At 43.1% G+C, this 21941-nt stretch overlaps 1 protein-coding gene across 1 annotated transcript in view; it reads right to left on the bottom strand.

The window, feature by feature from the left end:
* MPL (myeloproliferative leukemia virus oncogene) overlaps window positions 1-14544 on the bottom strand; it is a 15676-nt gene extending 1132 nt beyond the window's left edge. Inside the window, exons 1-10 of the mRNA XM_006886545.1 lie at window positions 14466-14544; window positions 14183-14315; window positions 13693-13871; window positions 12842-13140; window positions 11815-11977; window positions 11428-11554; window positions 7502-7683; window positions 7197-7339; window positions 3212-3371; window positions 2982-3078 (exon numbers count right to left, since the gene is read on the bottom strand). Coding sequence (XP_006886607.1) covers window positions 2982-3078; window positions 3212-3371; window positions 7197-7339; window positions 7502-7683; window positions 11428-11554; window positions 11815-11977; window positions 12842-13140; window positions 13693-13871; window positions 14183-14315; window positions 14466-14544 — 1562 coding nt within the window. The remainder of the gene's footprint in view (window positions 1-2981; window positions 3079-3211; window positions 3372-7196; window positions 7340-7501; window positions 7684-11427; window positions 11555-11814; window positions 11978-12841; window positions 13141-13692; window positions 13872-14182; window positions 14316-14465) is intronic.
* Window positions 14545-21941: the final 7397 nt, after the last annotated feature.

Below are 21941 nucleotides of genomic sequence, written 5' to 3'. Positions count from 1 at the left end.
AGCTATTTTTTTTCTCCACTTGAATGTAGAATATAAAATCCACAGAACAAAGATTTGATCTGCTTATTCACAGCTGTGTCTTTTAAGGTGTGGAACAGTATCTAGCCCATAATTTGTGCTCAGGCAGTAAATGGCGTGAATAAATCAAGGGAGTAGTAGGGTAGATGGTCTGGGAGGACAATGGATTAAAGTGTATTGAGACATATGGAATCTCTACGTTCAGCTGGCCCAGCTATTCCACTGCTAGGAACATACCCTGAGGAGAACAGAACTGTGACACAAATGGAGATTTTTATACTGATGCTCACAGCAGCATTATTTCCAATTGTACAAACATGGAAATAGCTCAAATGTTCATAAATAAATGACTGGATTGGGAAATTGTGGTACATTTATATGATGGAATACTATGTAGCAATCAGGAGCAATAATTTAAAAAAATACTTTATATCATGGGAGGGGCTAGAGAGCATTATGCTGAGTGCTCATGAGACTCAGTCTCATAAGGACAAATACTGGATAAGACCATTATTGTAAAAACAGAGGATAACTAATAAATGTGTATGGATCTCCAAAGAGGGAAAGGAAGAGGGCAGGGGGCTGAGGGAGGGGAGGGGGCCATCACGTGTTTGCAGAGTTTGGTGGATGGAGGGAAGAAACGAAGGAATTAGTAAAGATCTAGTGGGGATCTAAAAAGATGAGGTAATAGTGGGCATAGATCAAGGATGATTCATTTTGTAAGACAATTTATGGGAATGATCGTAAGAAACAATGTGAATGGAAACAACAAAAGGTGTACAGGGAGAACTTTCAAGGTGTTAGTCTTGGTTTCACATGGAGGGATTTTAGTTGAACATGTGACCTTACTCATACTATTTCAAAGTTAGAAGGAGAGAATTATCTGACTGGTAAACTAAGGTGGAGGACTTTCTCATCCCATCCTCTTTGCTCAATTTTTTTGATATTGGTTCTGCATACTGTCATAGATACCACATTCCAATCTTCTCATATATACGGATGAATCAAAAATTCAAAGAGTCATGTCCACATTCCAATGTATATATAAATTCAAAGAGTCATGTTCAAAAGCAGATGGGAGCCCAGAAAATGGGCACTTCATCTAACTTAGGACCATCAAAAGAGGGTGTCTAGAGGACTCGCAGTTTAAGCTGTGTCTTGTCTTCAAGAATCATCAGACTTTGGCAGTTGAAATACTGAGGCAGCATACATCTGCCCTTCGTGTTTATAACCTCTGGTGACATTTCTTTGGTCTTTCCACATATCAGTTCTTGTTATGGACCATCAAGTCAGAAACAACTCAGAACTGACCCTCTGGTGGGTTTTCAGAGGCTGTAAATTGCATATGAGGAGATTGCCCATCTTTCTCGTGTGGAGCAGCTGGTGAATTAGAACTGTGTGCTTTTGGGCTGGCAGCTTACTAGGCCACCAGAGTTCCATCCACATAAAAGGGTCATTTATTGTTGTTGTGAGGTGCCATCGAGTCCAGTATGACTCATAGTGACCCCATGAACAATAGATCTGAACCCTGAAGACAGCACAGGGTTCGGAGGATAGGACAGAATTCAGATCTGTTGATCATTTACTAGTAACATTTATTTAAAGATCTATTATTATTTTTTAAATTTATTTTTATTTTTTAAGGTTTTTATTATTATTTTAAAAAATTCATTTTATTATTTTTTTGTGTGTGTACCATCAAATCGGATCTGACTGGTACAGAAGGAAATTGTCCCTCCTTCTCCAGCAGAGCATCTGGTGTATTCAAACTGCTCACTTCTGGGATTGTAGTGCAGCTTCTTGCCACTGGGCCACCAGAGCTTCCTTAAATATTATTTGGCAAGTATGATGTTAAATATTTAAAGTGGCTAAGTAAGGCCTAATGGGGAAGGTGTCAAGAAAGATAAGTGCAGGAAAATGCTACCAATACCAATAGAAGTCTGTACTGGGGCCACAAAGAGAGTGGACAGGGAAGGGTCATAAAAAGTTTCCTTAGAGTTGGCAAAGAAGAGTTATTTAAATATGACTTAATATTAGCTATCTGGAGGGAATTCCAGTTAAAGGGGACATTATGTGCAAAGACACTTAGAAGTAAACAAACAACTTGTTTGTGGATGGAATCACCATCAGCTTGACAAGGTCGATGCACAGTGGGAGCGAGTGGAGAAGCTGGCAGGGGCCAGATTCTGCAGAGTTCTCTTATCGTTTTACAATCAGGACTCTATTCTGGGGAGCGTCTCAAGGGACATAACCAGGTGAGCGTCAGGTTCATGTGTGTGTGAGTGCGTGTATACGGTTTCTTAGCACTAGGCCACCAGAGCTCAGATCTGATATTTTCTGAGCTCTGGTGGTAAGAAATCATGCTAGAATCCCAAAGGCCTGCAGTCGAATCCACCAGCTGCCCCTGGGGAGAAGGAAGTGCGATATCCTCCCGTGGGATTTACTGTCTCTGAAAATCCACTGGAGAGTCAGCTCTGACTCGGTTCCAACTTGGTGGCACACAGTAACAACATCGTATATATTCCGGTGGCTGCGTGCTGGCTGAATTAGAGGGAGAAGATGATTGAAGCAATGTGCTAAACTGGAAGGCTGCTGTTTCATTGAATCGGATGAGAGGTGAAGACCTGAGCTAAGGTAGTGTTCGTAGGGTTTGAGAAAGGGGAACGTTTAGGGGTAGAACGGCCACATCTGGTGACGAGTTGGATAAGGGAGAAGGAGGTGCCTGTGTGTTCTGACCTTAATACTCAGAGTGAAGAGTGAAAGGTGGCCCTGTTAATTAGATGAGGAGCCTGGAGGAGGGGCGAGTGGGTGTGTTAGAAGGTAAGGAAACACGTAGGACATGTAGGAAGCGGCTGAGGCCATAGTGTTTTCCCGGAACAGGTGTCACAGATTGACCCCGAGATGCTTGTTTAAAGGCTTCCAGCCTTGTGGGAACCTCGTCTCCCACCTGGTCAGGGAAGTACCTGTATTGCGCAGGAAACTGCCACCTCAGCAGAAGGAGGCCTAGCAGGGCGCTGAGCCCCAACACCAGAAGCAGAGCGGTCACCAAGGAGATCCAGGCTATGGAGCAAAAACCGGTCAGACCTTGGCCTGAGCCCCAACCCTAGGCCCGCCAGACCCCTGACTCAGCTCGCCCCTCAGGGGAGCCCCCGCCACCGTGCAGCCCCAGGTGGCTTTTCAGGGAATCCCTCACCTGTCTCCGAGGCAGTCTCCACCCTCACCAGGCCAGACCAGGCACTCCAGGGGCCTTGGTAGGTGGGGCCATTCAACCTGGCGCGCAGCTGTAACCGGTAGCGAGATCTCGGGCGTAGTTCCAAAGTTTCACCTTGGGCCCCTAGAGAGGATTCCAGTACCTGAGCAGACAAGTGTGTAGGTGGTCAGGCACCAGATGATGGTGGGCGGGCGTGGGGCATGCCAGAGCCTGGCTTGTTGCACCAAAATCCTACATCTCTGAATTCGCTGCATATTGGGGAATCCCTGCAAAGAGGAGTTGCCAAGGATTTCCTTTTATTTGGGCCCACAAACAGTAACCATGGAGACAGAATTGGAAAAAACATCAGACTAACATCATTTACACATGGGAAAAACTGCTGCAAAAGACCTCTTTAAAGTGTTAAAATGCAAAGATGCCACCTTGGGGACTAAGGTGCTCCTGACCCAAGCCATGGTATTGTGTTTTTTTTGTGCTTTTTAAAAATTTATTTGCTACATATGTGTGAGAGAGCTGGCTAATGAACGAGGAAGACCATAGCAGAATTGATGCATTTGAATTACGGTGGTTGTGAAGAATGTTGACTATACCATGGACTGCTGGAAGAGGAAGGATGGCAGGATTGTCTCAGATATTTTGGACATGTTATCAGGAAGGACCAGTCCCTGGAGAAGGACATCACACTTGGTAGGGAGTCAGTGAAAAAGAGGAAGCCATTCAGGGAGAGGGACTGACACAGTGCCCGCAAAAATGGGCTCAAACATGGTAACGATTGTGAGGATGACTCTGGACCAGGCAGCATTTCACTCTGTTGTCCACAGGGTCTCTATGAGTGGGAACTGACTTAACAGCATGTATCGACAGCACAAAGATCCTCAGCGACAGAAGCATGCATCCCACAGAAGCAGAGGCCTTGCTCTACTCTGAGCACTCCAACCTGAGAGAAACATATTTAACCTGACAGAAACACGCCGGGCTACACACCCCGACACAAAGACTTCATGCTCATGGAGAATGATTTACTCATCCTGGCACAGATTCATATAGTACACCCTCAGCAGAGATCCTGCTACAGATACACTCTGACAGGGAGAACAAGAGTTCCTGAGGAAGACACTTTCACCAGAACTCCCGGCACTCAAACCACAAAGGACATGCCAACACTAATTTGGCGCTGACAGCATGATGGCACATTCCAAGCAGAGAGAGAGCAAGCACTGAGTGTATAAGCAAGGAGATGGATTTAGTAACATCATCATTTTGCAAACATGGGCTGCATATGATATGCTATGGATTGGATTAGGCTCTGGGAGGAGGGAAGAAATAAAACATGGTCCTCCATGTCTACTGAGAGAGAGAGAGACAAGCAAAGGAATGATTGCTATAATTACTGCCATTATAACTGTGAGTTAAAAGCAAGGCCCCATGAAAGTACAAAGAAGAGAGCATTTAATGCTGTTTGAGTTGCTTGGCTCGGGCTTGTCGCAAGCATTTCAGTGTGCTGGGAGTAGAGAGCATAGGTGGATGGGGAAATCAAAGCAGTCATACCAGAGATTTGAAGACTGCTGGTATAATAAACTCAGTTTACTTGTGGGTAAGTAGGAGGAAAGGGAAGAAGAGTGAAAAATAATTTCAGACTTACTTTGGTTAACTGGTCATACCATTGCCAGCAACGTGAAACAGAAGTAGATTTGAAGAATGGTGTCACTCTTATTCGATGTCCAGCTCTGAGATGCACAGCAAGCAATTGAAAAAACCATGGCCTGAATCAAGCACAACTTAATCCTCAAACTAACATCATTGTTCCTCAGTAATTTGGAGAAGTCCATGATAACTGCCTATATATATACATACCTGTCCAAATTAATCAAGTGTGCATATATTTATATTTCAATAAAAAGTAAAATTGGAGGAAGTAGGTGAGTTCCATTTTTAATACATTGAGTCTGAGACACCTAAGCAACTTTTAAGTAAGCTATCTAATAAGACATTTGACTGTGTGGATCATAACAAACTGTGGCTGACTCTGAGAAGAATGGGAATCCCAGAACATTTAATCGTGCTAATGTGAAACCTATACTTGGACCAAGAGGCAGTCATCAGAACAGAGCAGGGTTCAAACTTGGATGGTTCAAAATTGGAAAGGGTGTACGCCAGGGATGTGTCCTATCTCCATACCTTTTCAACCTGTATGCAGAGCAGATTATCCGAGAGGCTGGGCTCTATGAGAAGAAGCGTGGCATTAGGATTGGTGGAAGATCTATCAACAATCTGCGTTATGCAGATGACACAACCCTGCTTGCTGAAACTGAGGAGGACCTCATGAACTTACTGCAGAGGGTCAAGGACTGCAGCCTTCAGTATGGACTGAGGCTCAATGTCAAGAAGACAAAGATTCTCACCACTGGACCAATCAGTAGCATCAGGATGGATGGCTAAGAGATTGAGATTGTTCACAGCTTCAGTTTGCTCGGCTCCATGGTCAACAACACTCTTGGCACCAGCAGCCAGAAAATAAAAAAATATATTGCGATGGGAAAGTCTGCTGTTAGGGACCTCTCTAAAGTACTCAAGAGCAACGGTGTCTCTCTGGAGACTAAGGTGCGCCTGATACAGGCCATGGTCTTTGCAATAACTTGTTATGCATCAGAGAGTTGGACAATGACTAGGGAGGATAGAAAGAGAATTGATGCTTTTGAGCTGTGGTGCTGGAGAAGAGTATTGAATGTACCATGGACTGCCAAGAAAACAAAGAGATTCATCCTGGAGAGGGTTAAACCAGGCTACTCCTTGGAGGCAAGGATTCTGGGGCTTTGTCTGACATACTTTGGACATGTTGTAAGGATAGACAGGTCCTTGGAGAGGGACATCATGCTTGGTAGGGTGGAGGGACAGCGCAGGAGGCGAAGACCCTCTATGAGGTGGATTGATTCAGTGACTGGGGTAATCGGAATGGGTGTGTCAGAGGCAATGCGATTGGCACAGGATAGAGCAGGGTTTAGGGATGTTGTACATAGGGTCACTATGAGTCGCAAATGACTCGATGGCACATAACAACAACAACAACATCTAATAAGATGTTGTATATTTGTGTGACAAATGAGAATAAAAGAAGAGAAAGAAATGAGTCTTTTACTAGTGTTTATTTTTGTTATGTACTATCAAGTTGCAGCTGACCCATAGCTAATTCTTTGGTGGGTTTACAGAGGCAATAAATTGCAAGGAAGATTTCCTACCTTTCTCCTGTGGAGCAGCTGATAGATTCAAACTGCATGCCTTTGGATTGGCAGTGTAACTTCTTAACCACGAGGCGACCAGAGCTACCTAGTATTTATTGAACATCTGCTATATGTCCGCCAGTATGCTAGGGATTTATAGATTTTATTTTCATTATAACTCTGTACTATTGTTGTTGACTTGATGGTACTTAACAACAAACAATAACTCTGTAGATAGTTTTATGCTCATTTCATAAGAGAGGAAATGGAGACTTCATAAGTTTATGTAATTTGCTTATAGTATATAAGATACTTTCCATAAAGAAAATGGAACGGTAAATCTGAGATCGTTCATGTATAGTCATTAAAAGCACAGAAGTGGAAGTTTTCTTTAGGAGAATGTATATATTTGACCAAAAGATAAAAGAACCCAGAATGGGGCTCCAGGAAGCATAACATATTAAAGAAGAATGGAAAAGGAGGCATCAGAAAAGAAAGATGAGAAAGCAATCAAAGACAGAGAATCAGGAGAGACTGACGTCCGAGAGATTAAAGGAACAAAACCCATTGAGATTAGCCAGTGGTGCCAGATGCCAAAGAGAGATCCAATTATTGTTTTAATTAGTTAAATATGGATGTGCAAGCCCAAACATGGATGCATGGGTACCTTTACTCCTGATTACAGACAGGATGAAACGCAAGAATACCGTGTGAATGGAGACTTGTGGATATTTGACCCTTGACCATACCTTCCAGTCCTGATGGCCTTCTGCAGTGTATCGGAGCTGATAGCAGGTCTCTTTGGCTGCCCAGGCTGATGGGTGCTGCCACTCCAACTCCAGTTGCCCACTGGAGACCTCTCTCCATTGAAAGTTTGGGGTAGGGATGAGCACTACAAGGACATCAGCAAGGACGAGCGTAAGCCCTTCTGTGCATGAGGCATCATGCCGCCAGGGCTGTGGATCACAAGTGCCAGAGTTGGGGATCCTGGGACTGGGAGCAAATTTGGTGGGGGTGAGAACTAGGTGAGAAGAGTGAGAAAGAAAGTTCTTACCAGCCTGGTGGATCCAGAAAGGGGAGCCCAGATAGCTGTGAGTAGCACCCTGGGCTGTGATCACCTCCACAAGAATGTGAATGACACTGTCATTTCGTGACTTGAAGTGGCAGTGAGAGAACTGGGGAGGCTGCTGTCCGGGCTTTGTTTTCTTTTCTTCACACTTCTCCCAGATAGGGTCCCTAAGAACAAGTCCCAGAGAGTCATTGAATAAGGCCTGTCTCAGATCCAATCCTGATATGGCCAGAGGCCTTCATGGATTGTAATCCTACTCCTACTTTAGATGAGCCTCTGAGTCTTTCTCTCTGTCGTCATGCTATGCTGTTTCATCTTTTGAAATCTACTTTGGTATTCGGCTACTTCCCCTTGAGAATGAATGATGCTTGGTTAATAGATGTATAATTTTGGACAGATTACTTAATTTCTCTCTGTCTACCTCAGAACATTACTTCAAGGCTTGAAAAATCCTTCATCTTTTAAGAGAAAAACAGCCAGATGTTTTTAATTTGTTCTTATACAATAGTTCTCCCATTAACTCTTATATGTTATGTCCCCGTCTGATGATTCCTACAGCTTCCTAACTGACTTTTTTGCATCCATTTTTGTGACGCTATAGTTTGTTCTTCACATTGTAACCAGAATTTGTTTCCAAACTTGTTAATCTGCTGGTGTCCTGAATATGTCATGAATCTGTCCTTTTATTTGGCTCTTTCTCACTACAACATTTGATGAAACCACCAGTATCTCTTTAGATTAAGGCAGATTCCCAAGTGGTGGTGATCCTGGTTGTGCTTTTACTTCTTCATGATTTTACAGAGAAACATACCTTTTAAAAATGTATATCATGTCATGTCACTCTGCTTAAAATTCTCTAATATCTAACATTATATCCCAGTGAGAATCAAATTCTCCTAATTTCTTTCTAAAGCCTCTACAAAGGTTGGTTCCTCCCTTCCTTGCTATGAGAATACATATCTACAGTTCTCATGCCAGTCTACTACTCTTCATCCACATGGAGCTTCTTTTGCTCCCGCCACTAAACCAAATGCATGCTTGTCTTTGCACTTTAGCTTACATTTGGACAGCTCTGACCCTAGATGGTATTAGCACACCTGTTATGTCTCTGATGAGATTTACCCTGGCAATTCAATCTCAATTATCACCTCTCCCTACTAGTCTCTGCCATATGTCATTCCTTTATTTCTGTATTTATTTCTTTCCTCTTACCCTCACTAAAAGGTAAGCAATAGTGCTGGAATTTCTCCTGTTGTCACTCTAGCCCCAATGGCACAGTGTCATCTTCAATAACTGTTAATTAAGAAATTAATCTTGAGTCCCTCCTGGTTATAGTCCTTAAGTGGTTTCTTATCAGTAAAAATGTGTAACTATGCCAGGCAATGTGTAAACCCTGGGAATACCTGGAGGGGTAATCTTCAAGGAGCTCTTACTTTGGTAGAAGTACCAGAAAAGCCTACTGATGACACTGCACTGTGATGTGTACAGTCTGGCTTGGGATCATCTAGAAGGGAGGTCAACCCCAGAATGAGAGGTCTACCTAGACTCAGTCCTAGATTAACAACAGGATAGTCTAAAGAGACAAATAAGCATTCCAGGTGCATGCTTGTGTATAGATAAGAGAGACTGGCCACGTTATACTGCTGACCTCTCCAATGGTTTGAAAGCATCAGTGACTCCAAAGGAGAAAGATGAACAGTCTCTTCCCATTAGAATTTACAAACCTGAAAATCTAATGTAGGGCCACTATGAATTGGAACTAAGTCAATGGCAGTAAGTTTTGAGTTTGAATGTATTCATGGCACCTCTGTACCAGGGACCTATATAGCTATTTAAAAGATTAAATTACTTATTTTGTAATTATCTTCAAAATATTTAAAGCAAAAACATATCTTAACAAATCCATACAAGGTGCAATTTATACTAAAAATGAAATATTTAATGTTGGTTTCAATTCACAGTGACTCCATATAACAGGTAGAACTTCCCTCAGGGTGTTATTTTTTTTTCCCTCAGTGGTAGCAAATAATCACATCTTTACTCTGTGGAGCTGCTGGCTGCAGTTTCAAACTTCAACTTTTTGGTGAGCAGCTGAGTGTGTAGTTATTGGCCTACCACTCAAAATCAAACTTATTGTCATCAAGTTGGAATCAGCCCATAGCTGGCCCTCCAGTGGATTTTCAGAGGCTATTAGATCGCATGTGAGGCGATCGCTTGTCTTTCTTCTGTGGAGTCACTGGATTTGAACTCCCAGAGAGGCCATGCCTTTGGGTTAGCAGTGCAGCGCCCTGTGAACTACACCCCCAGAGCTCCTTATTGCTCCCCCAGGGGTCCTTACTATAAATTATCATATATGAATAGCACACAAGGATGCTTAGGAAAAGGGGTAGAACATATTAAAATTACTAATTGTTGCTAGGTGCTGTCGAGTCAAGTACAACTCATAGCGACCCTATAAACAACACATCCGAACTTTGTCTTATCCTGTGCCATCCTCACAATCTCTGCCACACTCAAGCCCCTTACTGCAGTCACTGTGTCAATCCACCTGGTTGAATGTCGTCTTCTTCTTTGCTGTTCCTCCAAGCATGATATCCCTCTCCAAGGGAATAGCCTCTCCTAGCAATATGTCTAAGTATGTGAGACGAAGCTTTATCATCTTTGCCTCCTTGGCTGACGGCACCTTCTCCAAGACATATTAGTTCGTCTGTTAAGAGTATTCGTTTAATTATTTGTTAATTCAGATTTTTTTTAAAAAAAAACTGAGCACCAACTATGTACCAGGCACAGTTATAAGTAGGGTTATGTTGCTGAATTGAAATAGACATGACTTTGCCTTAATAGGGCAAAGATCAGATGACCTAGATCAGCCTTTCCCCACCAGAGAGACAAGAACTTTATTATCAATCCAAGAATCACATGAAGTAAGTGTACAATTGTAATGATAATAAGTACTTACAAAGGAAAAGTAATTGGCACAATAAAACTGGATAATAGAGCTATTTGACCCAGGGAGGGAGGTCTTCCTTGAGGAAGTGATGCTAAAGTTGAAATCTGAAGGATAAGTGGAGGAGGGAAGGGCTGGTAAGACAACCTGTGCAATGACCCAGACAAAGAAGGAATGACAGAAATGAGGGAACCAACGAAGCCTGTGGTTGCTACATAAACTGTAAAGGACACTAGGCTATAATATTAGGTTGAAGGTATAGGTAGGAATTCAGTCTTAGCTTTTTCTTCCTAAGAAAGCTACTGATTTTTGTTTGTTTGTTTTAGAAGATCACTTTGTGGAGAGGAGAATGATTTAGAGAATTCAAGAATTAATGTGTCTTTGCAGCAATCAGAGGGAAAGATGACAATGACTTGTACTAGGGTGATGTCAGTGGGTGACAAAAGTGAGTAGATTCTAGAGCTATTCAACAGTCAAAATCAATAGAACTTAACTGTTAGCTATGAAGACAGTGAAGGAGCAATAATGTATGTGACAGAGATTCTTGGAGGCCAAACTAAGTTTTGTTGGAATTGACAGATGAGAAATTGCAGTTTATATTTCAGTAGGGGAGGCCATACAAAGTTTGAGTTTTACCAAGTTCACGTAAAGTTTGAGTTTAACAAAGTTTGCTCTATCAGTAGCATCAGAACTAATGGGAGAGGAATGAGACTCTAGGCTGTTGCAATGAACCTAATGACATAATTAAGGCTGAATTAAACCAAGGCCTTCCCAAAGGAAATATAGAAGGAATGGGGAGCTAAAATAGATATTGAAGATGAGAAGATGGACTTTGAAGGCTAATAGTTTGGGGCAGAAGATCAAGGCTGTTTGGTCTAGAGTGAAGAGGAACAAGTTTGTTTTTTTTTCTTTTTGCAAGACTCTCTCCCATGAGATCAGGTTAGATTAGCAGGTCAGCTCTCACCTGTCACTGGGGCAACATCGAGCCCTGCTGTGGTAGAAGAAGGCTTGGGAGCTAGCATAGGCCTGTGGCTGCCACTGACAAGTAACATTCTTCAGGTCCAATGTGAAGCATCGCAGTCCAATTTCCACTGGGGTTAAATAAGAAAGTCCCATCAGGGAACATGTGCACCTCCTCTATGGAATATTCAGATCATTTTTTCCAACATCTAACCTAGAACATGCCCTGCTATATTCTGTTCTGTCCCTGAACACAACTCTTCCTTCCCAGTGGCAAGTTTGTGGCCATCAATAAAGACCATGGTTCCCAGAGACTCCATAACCAACCCAGGTACCCCCGTAGGGGTCTTTTCTATCTTTTTTCCATCTTCCTGCTTCATTGTTGACTCACCTGCATGCTTGGGCAGGTCTACAGTCACAGGGAAGGACCAGGATCCCCAAGAACCGTGGAGGGAGACCCCATCAGGCTGACTACGAAGTTGGAGCCAGTAGGAGTTACCAGGCTGAAGCCCTGAAATGAGGCAGCTTCCACTCATCATTGTCAGAGACAGAGCCTTGGGAGAAGAATCCCAGCCTCAGAATCTGAGCCTGCTTTTCAGCCAAGATAGCCTTCATCTCTTATGTCTGAAGCTCACAGCAACCCTGTGGAGAGAATCTCAGCTCCTCACTAGAGAGGTATGCACAGACTGGGGACAAACAGATTAATTTGGGCTTATAATGCCTGATATCCAGGGCATTTTAGGGACGTTTACGTTCATTTAGAGGCCATTCATTCAGTCTGAATGGCCCAGTGTGAGAGATCCTAAATAGAGATAGCTCCTGGGAGTTATTTATAGCCTGTACTAATTCCTCAAGAGCCAACTCATTCTGAGGTTGTTGTTGTTGTTAGGTGTTATGGAGTCAAATACAACCCACAGAGACCCTATGAACAACAGATCTGAACTCTATCCTATCCTGTGCCATCTTCACATTTCCTGACACATTAAAGCCCATTGTGGCAGTCACTGTGTCTATCCATCTGATCTAGGGTCTTCTCTTTTGCTGACACTCTACCTTTCTGAGAATCGTGTCTATTTATCCTCATTTCAACTGACTTCTAGTATGGGTTCTTCCACTATACTACTATAACTATCCCTGTTCCTCTACTGTTCTTAGGGTTTTCAGAGGCCTATTAAGAAGTGGATGCTCAATCCTGCATGCTAGTCTGTCTTATCTGGGAGCTCTATTTAAAACTTGTCCACCATGGGTAACCCTTATGGCATTTGACATACCAGTGGCATAACTTTGAGTATCACAGCAACCCACAAGTTATCACAGTACAGCAAACTGACAGACAAGTGCTGTACCAAAGTAAACCCATTCTGTCCTGTGAAAAATTGGGGAGAGAGAATAGGATATGGGACAGAAGATTGAAATACTTCTCTAGTCGGAGAGGTCAGCTCTGATCCATCCTGTTGGAATATTGTTGACCAAGCACATGGGGGTTGTTCCAGAGCTAGTGCGGGGTTTGGTCTCTGCAGAGCTGGGCAACAGGTTTCTGCGGAGAGCAGCTGCATGACTGTAGATCCAGTGGAGTTCCTGGGGTCCTTAAGGCCATAGCGGAGCTCATGTCTCAGGAAATCACTGATCCCAGGAGCTGGGGCCTCCCAACTGATCTGAAGTTCCCCTGGCTGGCTCCCGCCCCTGGCCTTGATGTTACTTGGGGGAGCTGGTAGGCCTGAGGGCAAGACAAGGCACATCAGTACTCTACAAGTACAGTATGATTCACGCCATGGACTGTGGAGGGAGTAGTAGAGGCCGGATTAGTGATAGCCTCTGGTTTCAAAAAGGTCACAGATCATGACCTTCTGGAGGCTGAGACAGAGAGTCTTCATGTTCTGTTCTTCCCTCACAAGAAAAATGACCTCAGTGCACCTAATGGCTTGTTAGACTTGGTGCTTCATAAAAGCAGAGGTTTCTTTTCGTGTTTGCATTTTTCTCATCTAGCAAAATTCCTGGCACATAATAGGTCTTGAAGATCTATTGACTGAATGAGTGAATGAGTTTATTAAAGAGAAGAGATCCTAGGCTGTCTGGTATAAAATGGCTTACAAAAGAAATCTACCTCTGGATGTCAAGACAAGGAGGAATGGTGGGGCTCTTGACTTGTCTCTGGGGGCTGGTAATGGGACACATCCATGTTGTCCTCAAAGAACATAATCCAGTTGGATTCTGGGAATAGATAGGGGTGAGGAGACTAAATGTAGAGGTCAGGGGAACAGGCTCTTACCCACACTATCCACAAAGAGCACCCGCTGGGTCAGATTCTGGTTCAGGAACACATTCTTCACCCAAAGGCGCAGTGGGAAAAAGAGGCGTACTTCATCCTGGGCTGGAAACTTGCACACATATCGCCTTCCAAAAGGGGGCACACTCTGGGAAATCAGGGGGCAGGCTCGGGGCTTCTCCCTGTTGACATAGGGGAGAGATCCTACCTACACAACCATGGCACTCTGCTGTACCGACCTAGCTGTGTGCTCCTGCCCAACTTTTATTTCAATTACTGTCATTTTTCTTCTCAGTCATTTTTTTTTCTCTCACAGATACCTGTGAGAGGTCTCATCAGGGGCTATCACTAGAGGCTTGAATTGGTGTTCACACACAACCAAAGCACATCTTTTTGTGAAGTGGCTACTTAGATGGAAAATATTAATGTGGGACTCAGCTAAAGTGAGTACAAGGGTAGACATACGGACAGTAGGGTATAGCCCAACACTTACCCTGGGTAGGCATATAGTAGCTGGTAGGTGATGTTGGGTGCTGCCTCTTCCTCATCCCAGAAGCAAGTGAGATCCTCAAATGTTTGGGAGAAACAGTTCAGGAGCTCCGAGTCCACAGCCAGCAAGGAGACATCTGGGAAACAACCAGTGAGCTGGGCTCTAGGTGCTCTTGGGCATGCTCAGGACCAGGAGGAGGGGACCAAAGGGAGCTTCCTACTCCACACATCCTCCCAGAGATCCCCCTTCTTGGCTGTTGGTGATCACCACCCTCTACACACCTCACCTTGACTGGTGACTTGCGCCAGGTTTTGGGGAGCCAGGAGGAGGCAGGAGGTGACTGTGAAGAGAGCCCACGAGGGCATCTTCTCCGGCACTATGTGCCTGCCTTAGCCCATCCTCCCCTCAGGAAGCCGGGCCCCAGTCCCCTCCCGAGCCAGCCCCTCAGGTTCCTGTCAGATACAGCCCCACGTCCTGTCCCTGTCCCTGCCCCTGTGGGGCCCATCCAGACCACACTGGGGCCAGGGGCCAGGGACCAGGGGAGAGGGAGTAAGCAGAAGGCTAGGAGGAATTTGAAAGGGAGAGCATGGACCTTTTGGTGGGAAGGAGATGGAGATTACTTTTCTGGCCATGCACAAAAGGAAGAGACTAAACCTCTATGTGTGTCTATATTGACTTACAAGGCTATAATATCAACAAGAATTGCAACATATAATGAGCACTTTATATGCTTCCTGCACTAATGCCTTTTAATTTATAGACTGCCAAAAGAACAAATGTCTTGAAGAAAGGGCAGCCAAGGTGCTCCTTGGATACAAGGATGGCAAAGCTTTGTCTCACATATTTTGACATGTTAGGAGGGGCTGGTCCTTGGAAAAGGCCATCAGCTTGGAAATGATGGAGGGTCAGTGTAAGGGAGGAAGCCCATCAATGAGGTGGATTAACACAGTGACTGTAACAATGGGCTCAAGTATATCAGAGATGATGAGAACGGAAAGGACAGGGATCTGTTCAGATCCGTTGTTTATTGGGTTACCATGAGTCACAGTCAACTTGAAGGCACCTAACAACAATTCTACTCAGTTAATCCTCATAAAAGTCCAACCACTTTCATTATTGTTGCTGTTGTTGACTGCTGTCAAGTTGAGCATGACTCATAGTGGCCGTATGAACGAAAGACCTGAACCCTGTTCTACAGCTATTGTCATTTCTCTATGTTCACAGAGACATGTGGTTTAGGAAGTGGATGCCACTCCTGCTTCCAGACCTGAATCAATCTAGGAGCTCTACCACAAACACTGTCCATGACGGGTAACCATTATGACATTTGATATACCAGTGGCACAGCGTTCAGCATGACAGCAGCCCCAAACTTTCATCACAGAGATGAGAAAACGGAGATGTAGAGAAGTTAAAGCTTTTTCCAAGATCACATACCTATGCAGGAGTGGCATCCACTTCCTAACAATATGCCTCTGGAAACTCTATGAACTTTAAGAAAGATAATTATAGAAAGGTTTCAGGTCTTTTGTTCATAGGGTTGCTATGAGCTGTGCTCAACTTGATGGCAGTCAACAACAACAACAACACATACCTATATTGAAAGGTAAAGTGAAAGGAGGTCAAATATCAGAACTCAAGTGCATAATACTGATGTTATGCTGATAGAATGTGTCATGTGACAAGACAGTTGATTGACTATGGCAAAATTATAGGTATTTCCACTTTAACATGTTCTGTAACTTTGTACATAAACAGACACATTCACTCTGAGAGAGGATTTGCCTCCTTCATTGTGACTTATTTCCACAGCTGCTTCCAGTTGCTTGCTGTTCAAAGTGTGGTTCATAGACTGGAAGTTGCAGAATTACCTGAAAATGTATTAGAAATGCATTTTAGAAATACAGAACCTTAGGACCCACATCAAACCTACTAAATCAGAATTTGTATTTTAACAAAATCCTTAGATGTTTCAAATGCACATTAAATTTAGAGAAGTGCTGGCCTTCAGTCCTTTTATCTGGTTTGCTCTGAACCAGGGACAGGTTGGCCTAAGCTCTCAGCCTATGTTCACCTTCGTATTAGTGACAGAATAGTGAGTGTGACCGCTCTTCTGCACCCCGACTTTCTGTGCTTTTCTGTAGCTTTGGGTGGCTTCTTAGCCAATTCAGGAGTTTTGTCTCACAGGGAGTGTGCACAACCACGTTAACCCCCACATTTAGTCTGCTGGGCCTCAGCTGGGGCTCTTGTGGCTGGCTTTACATTTTGTGTCCTTAATACTATTTTTCTCTCTTCCTCTTTCTAAATTAATTTTACCAACAGAGAGAATGAGAAGAGGATTTTTTTTAATGGGGGTGGGGGGAGGTAAGAGATGGAAATTCTTCAGTCCTCTTGTGAAGTCTTCATTTTTTCACTGACATAATTTTTTTCCAAGAAGTCCCTGCTTCAGGCTTGTCTAGAGGTTGGTTACAAGGGCCAGTTTCTTTGTAAATGGTAGTGCTCTAACCCTCCCTGAATCAAGGACCACCAACCTCTTCTCCGATCATATAAGAGAGGGAAAAACAACTTTAATGTTCATGCAATCTCAGAACTCTGGAAGCTATACATCTGCCGATGATTTCAAAACTAGTATCTCCAGCTGTGACCTGTCCCTGGGGCCCCAGATGTAGACAGACAGCTGCCTACTTGACTTCCATTTGCATATGTAATAGTAATTTTATACTTCAGATCCCCAAACTAAAACTCTTGATTTTGGTTCCCAAACCAGGTTGTTTTTCCTTAAGTCTTGCTTATCTCTGTAAATGGAACCACCATCCATCTCTTCAGTTGTTTAAACCAAAATTTTTAGTACGCCTAGTTTTCCCATTTTGTCTTACCCTACATTCAGTTCATTAGCAAGCCAGATTTTCTTTAAATGTGCCCTGGATCCAAACACTTTTTTTTTTTAATTTTTTTTTCTTTTTCAAACACTTTTTAACACTTCCACTGCTACCATCCCAGTCTAAGTTTGGGATCCTGCAAAAGCCTTCTATGTTCTATCCCTGCCTGTGCTCTCACCCTCTTTTATCCATGTGAGATTTTTAACATGTAAATAGAATTTTCCCCCAGTCCTCTGTTGTTATTGTTGTTAAGTGCTGTCGAGTCATAGGTGACTCATAGTGACCCTATGAATGAAACACATGAACACGTGTATAACTTTCATCATATCTTCGCATTCATAGGGTTTCCGGAGGCAAGTTATTTCGGAAGTGAATGTCACTCCTGCTTCCAAGTCTGTTTTAATCAGGGAGCTCCACCAAACACTGTCCACCATGGGTAACCATTATAAATATTTGACACTTCAGGGTCACAGTGTTCAGCATCACAGCAACCACGAGTTATACCTCTGCACAGCAAATGGTCAGACCAGTGCTATACCACTTAGAAGAATGTTTGACCAAAACCAATTAAAGCCAGGTCTGAGGGCTGCAGATTAAAATCACACCTTTGGCTTGGTAGCAGCACTTTCTGTCACTAGACCAACTAAGCTCTCTCTATGTTGTTAAGTGTCGTCGAGTTGTAGTTTGCCAATCCTCTATTTCTCTAAATTATTGAGGAATAATGATGTCAGTTTGAAGACTAAGGTGTGTCTGACTCAGGTCATAGTCTTTCCTAGTACTTGCTAGCCTCTGAGAACTGGACAATGAAAAAGGAGGACAGAAAAATCCTTTGTGCTGTGGTGTTGGAGAAGAGCCGAACATCCCATGGACGGCTAAGAGAACAAACAGGTATGTTTTAGAGAGGGTGCAGCTGGAGTGCTTTTTGGAGGCAAAGATGACAAGGCTTCACTTCACGTACTATGTTGCTAGGAGAAGGACAGGATGCTGAGAAGGTGGAGGGCTGGTGAATGGAGAGGAATACCCCCAATCAGGTGAACTGATGTGGTAACTTCTGCAATGGGCTCTTGTGTGTCAGGAAGTGTGAGGATGGCACAGGATAGAACAGGGTTCAGATCTTTTGTTCATAGGGTTCCTATGATAAGTCATGCTTGACTTGATGACATCTAACAACAACAACAACTATTTGAAATGTTCCAACAAATGTTTTTGGTGCACTTAAAATCTAAATGCCACCTAATAGCATTCAAGGTCATTTTTGATATAACATCTGCCTAGTTGTTAGGTGCCATCGAGCCAAGTATGACTCATTATGAACAACAGACCAGAACCCTGTCCTGTCTTGTGATGTCCTCATTGTCTTTGACACACTTAAGCCCATTGCTGAGTCATTGCGTGAGTTCATCTCATTGGGAGTCTTCCTCTCTTTTACTGACCCTCCATCTTTCCGAGCATGATGTCCCTCTCCAAGGAATAGCCTCTCCTAGCAACATGTCCAAAATATGAAAGCCAAAGCCTCACCATCCTTGCCTCCAAAGAGTGGTTTGGCTGTACTTTTCCCAAAAAATATTTATTTCTTCTTTTGGCAGTCCATAGGATATTCAGTTATTGTTAAGTGCTGCCAAGTCACTTGCAACATATAGTGACCCTATGTATAGCAGCTCTGAAGCCTGCCCTGCCCTGAGCCAGTCTCACTAATTCTGACACACCAACCTCCATTGCCCCAGTCACTGTATCAATCCATCTCATCTGGAGTCTTCCTCTCCTGAGCTGTCTCTTTACCTTTCTGAGCATGATGTCCTTCTCTAAAGACTGGTCCCACCTGACCATGTGCCCAAAGTATATGAGATGGAGCTTCAACATCCTAGTGCCCAAAGAGAAACTTGGCTTCACTCTCTCCAAGACAGACCTATTTTGTTTTCTTAGTTGTCCATAGAGTTCCAGACTCTTCTCCAGCACCACAACTCAAAGACATCAATTCTTCTATCATCCTTAGTCATTGTCCAGCTCTCTGATGCATAGCAAGTAATTAATTGTGAAGACCATGGTCTGGATTAGGTGCACCTTAGTCTCTAAACTGACATCGTTGCTTTCCAGTACTCTGGAGAGGTCCCTGACAGCAGATTTCCCCCATGTTCTTCTTCATTTCTACAACTCAAAGGCATCAGTTCTTCTTCTGTAATCGTTATTCATTATCCAGCTCTTATGCAGGTGATTGAAAAGACCTTGCCCTGAATCAGGCACACCTTCATCTTGAAACACACATCATTACCCTTCAGTATTTTGCAGAAGTCCCTGACAGTGGACTTGCCCAATGTATCACATCTTTTGATCTCCTGTCTGGATAATACCAAGGATATTGATTTTTGATCCAAGCAAGATGAAATAATTGACAACTTACTGTTGGCCCTGTGGTCAGGACCTTTGTTTTCTTGATGTTGTTATTAACAGCTTATCTTCTATCACTTTCTTCTTCCCCCTCTACCAGCCACAATATGATTCTGTCATCTCAATCCTTATCTTATATGATCTTTTTGCAGCATTTGACATTCTTTTCTTTCCTTGAGCTCTGCAGTGTTAAATCTTACTGGTTTCCTCTTGCTGTTAATAGGAGACAGCAAGTAAATTTTATTCAGAGTGAGCTAATGCAACAGAACAGAATTATCCAAGAGGTTCTTCTGAGTTGTCATTTAAAAGAAAATAAGTGTGGTGTGAGTGAAAGTTTACAAATTAGTTTTTATTCAAACATTCATCCATATTTTTATACTATTAGTGAATATTATCATTATAATATTTTATACTATTAATTGGTAAATAAAGTTTTAGGTTATTGTTTACAATACTCACAATGTAGTCACACTTTTCCCTAGGCTGTAAACTTCATCAGGACAGATCATCAGACCTTATCCTGTGGAGGTGCTGGGTGGGTTTGAACCACTCACCTTTTGGATAGCAGCTGAGCACTTAGCTATTGCACCACCGGGATTCCTTTATTTCCTCCTACCTCCTGCAATAGTCCTTTGTTGCCTTCTGTGGTTTCTCTTTAAGCGTTGTCATTACCTAGATGTCCCTAACCATGAAGGGTCAGTGACGAAGAGGGCTGTAATCAGTAGGATTGTTTGACAAAGTGACTGCAACAATGGGCTCTCACACAGGTTGTTAAGGATGGCACAAGTATGAGTAGTGTTTCTTTCTGGTGTTGGAACCAAGTAAAAAAGCTTAAAACAGCAACAAGAACAAATATCGTTGTTGTTCAGTGCCAAACACTTTGCTAACCTTATAGGATAGAATTGTCCCATCGGATTTCCAAGGCTGTAAATCTTTATGGAAGCACATTGTTTCACCTTTCTGCCTGGGAATGTCTGGAACATTCCAATCACTGATCTTTTGGCTATCAGCCCAACACTTAATCTACTGTTCCACCAATGTTCCTGCAATTTCTTAGCTCTTTAGAGTATCAGAGTAATCTCATGGCTTCAGTTCACCTATATGCCAATAACTCCCTCATGGCCCTGAGTTCTAAAACGTCAGTTACTTATTGGACTTCTCTATTGTTTCCTTTTATTACTGTCTGACATCAAGTCTACTCAGACTCATAATCATCCTATAAGCACAGAGCAGAACTGCCCCATAGGGTTACCTGGGTGATTGTCCTAAATTTTGTTTGAGAGTATATATAGAAAATCATCTACCAAGTCTTCTCCATGCATGATTCAGGGACATTATTTACATTCTTTGTGTGGTGCAGTCATCCTTATTTTTTTAGGAACCCTGGTGGTGTAGTTAGCTCCTAGTGTGTTATGCTTCTAACCAAAAGGCCAAGTGTCTCTGGCAGAGGAACTTGGTTTTGTCCAGCATGAGGAAGCTGCTTCTCTCTCCCTCTCTCTACGATCAGTAGGATGCTGCTCTGGTAAAGTGGGACATCTTCCACTCTTTGTTTGAAGGCATGGTGCTTGCTGGAGAAGGTCTTCTCCAGTTGTATGGGGTGGATGGCAGGTGGAAGGCAGCAGCTGTCAACTTGGAAATAATGGCTTGCCTTATGTATTTTATCCTTTTGATGTATAAATATTCTTTTTAAAAAATCATTGGTCAAAAAATGTTCAGTAATGATATCCAGGCACCATCTTGTTCTTTTGGCTTATCATAAAGATCAATGGAGGCAATTAGGAACATCCTTCATATCCTCCTCTTCCTTCTGACTCTCCTTCATCTGTTGCAATTGCTATACTTTAGATGGATGCCTGCAAGCTTTTAATACCCTGGCACCACACAATGAACTAGAAAGAAGAACAGAAGCACTAAACACATGATGAGGCGAATTAACTGAGATGTCCCATGAAGATGTCCTATGACCCTGACACTCCAGATCAAGGAACTAAATTCTTCAAGGTGTTGCATATGAGGCTATCTTCTTTATGGAAGCAGACTGTTACATCTTTTCTCCTGGAGCATTTGACGGGTTTGAACCTCAAACCTTTCAGGTACCAGCCTAGTGCTTAACCATTGTGTCCCTGGGACTTCTTATTCCATAACATTTCAGAAATCCTAAATGGAGCTATCATGAACTCCTGTACACTACTTGTTCTTCTAGGTTCTGCATTCCAGGCTACCTGAACATCAAAGTCTCATACCTGAGAGTTGTCCTTAATCTTCATTCCCCCTCCAGATTTGCGTCTAGATCTTTACCAACTTGTAGGCTTCCACAGGGAAGTAGTGTAATGTGGTTTAGAAGTTCAGAACCAAAATTCATTACAGAAAAGCTAGGAACAACACTAGAAGTCCTAATCCACAACATAAACAGTCTTCCCAGTATCCTGGAAAAGCTAGAACCAGGAGAAGATAACATAGATGAATGGGACCTTCTAAGACTCAAATCCCTATGCACA

Source organism: Elephantulus edwardii, unplaced genomic scaffold (genome assembly GCF_000299155.1).
Source record: "Elephantulus edwardii isolate Elephantulus edwardi_28Jun2011 unplaced genomic scaffold, EleEdw1.0 scaffold00049, whole genome shotgun sequence".
NCBI lineage: Eukaryota > Metazoa > Chordata > Mammalia > Macroscelidea > Macroscelididae > Elephantulus > Elephantulus edwardii.
This window is presented reverse-complemented; position numbering and strand designations above follow the sequence as displayed.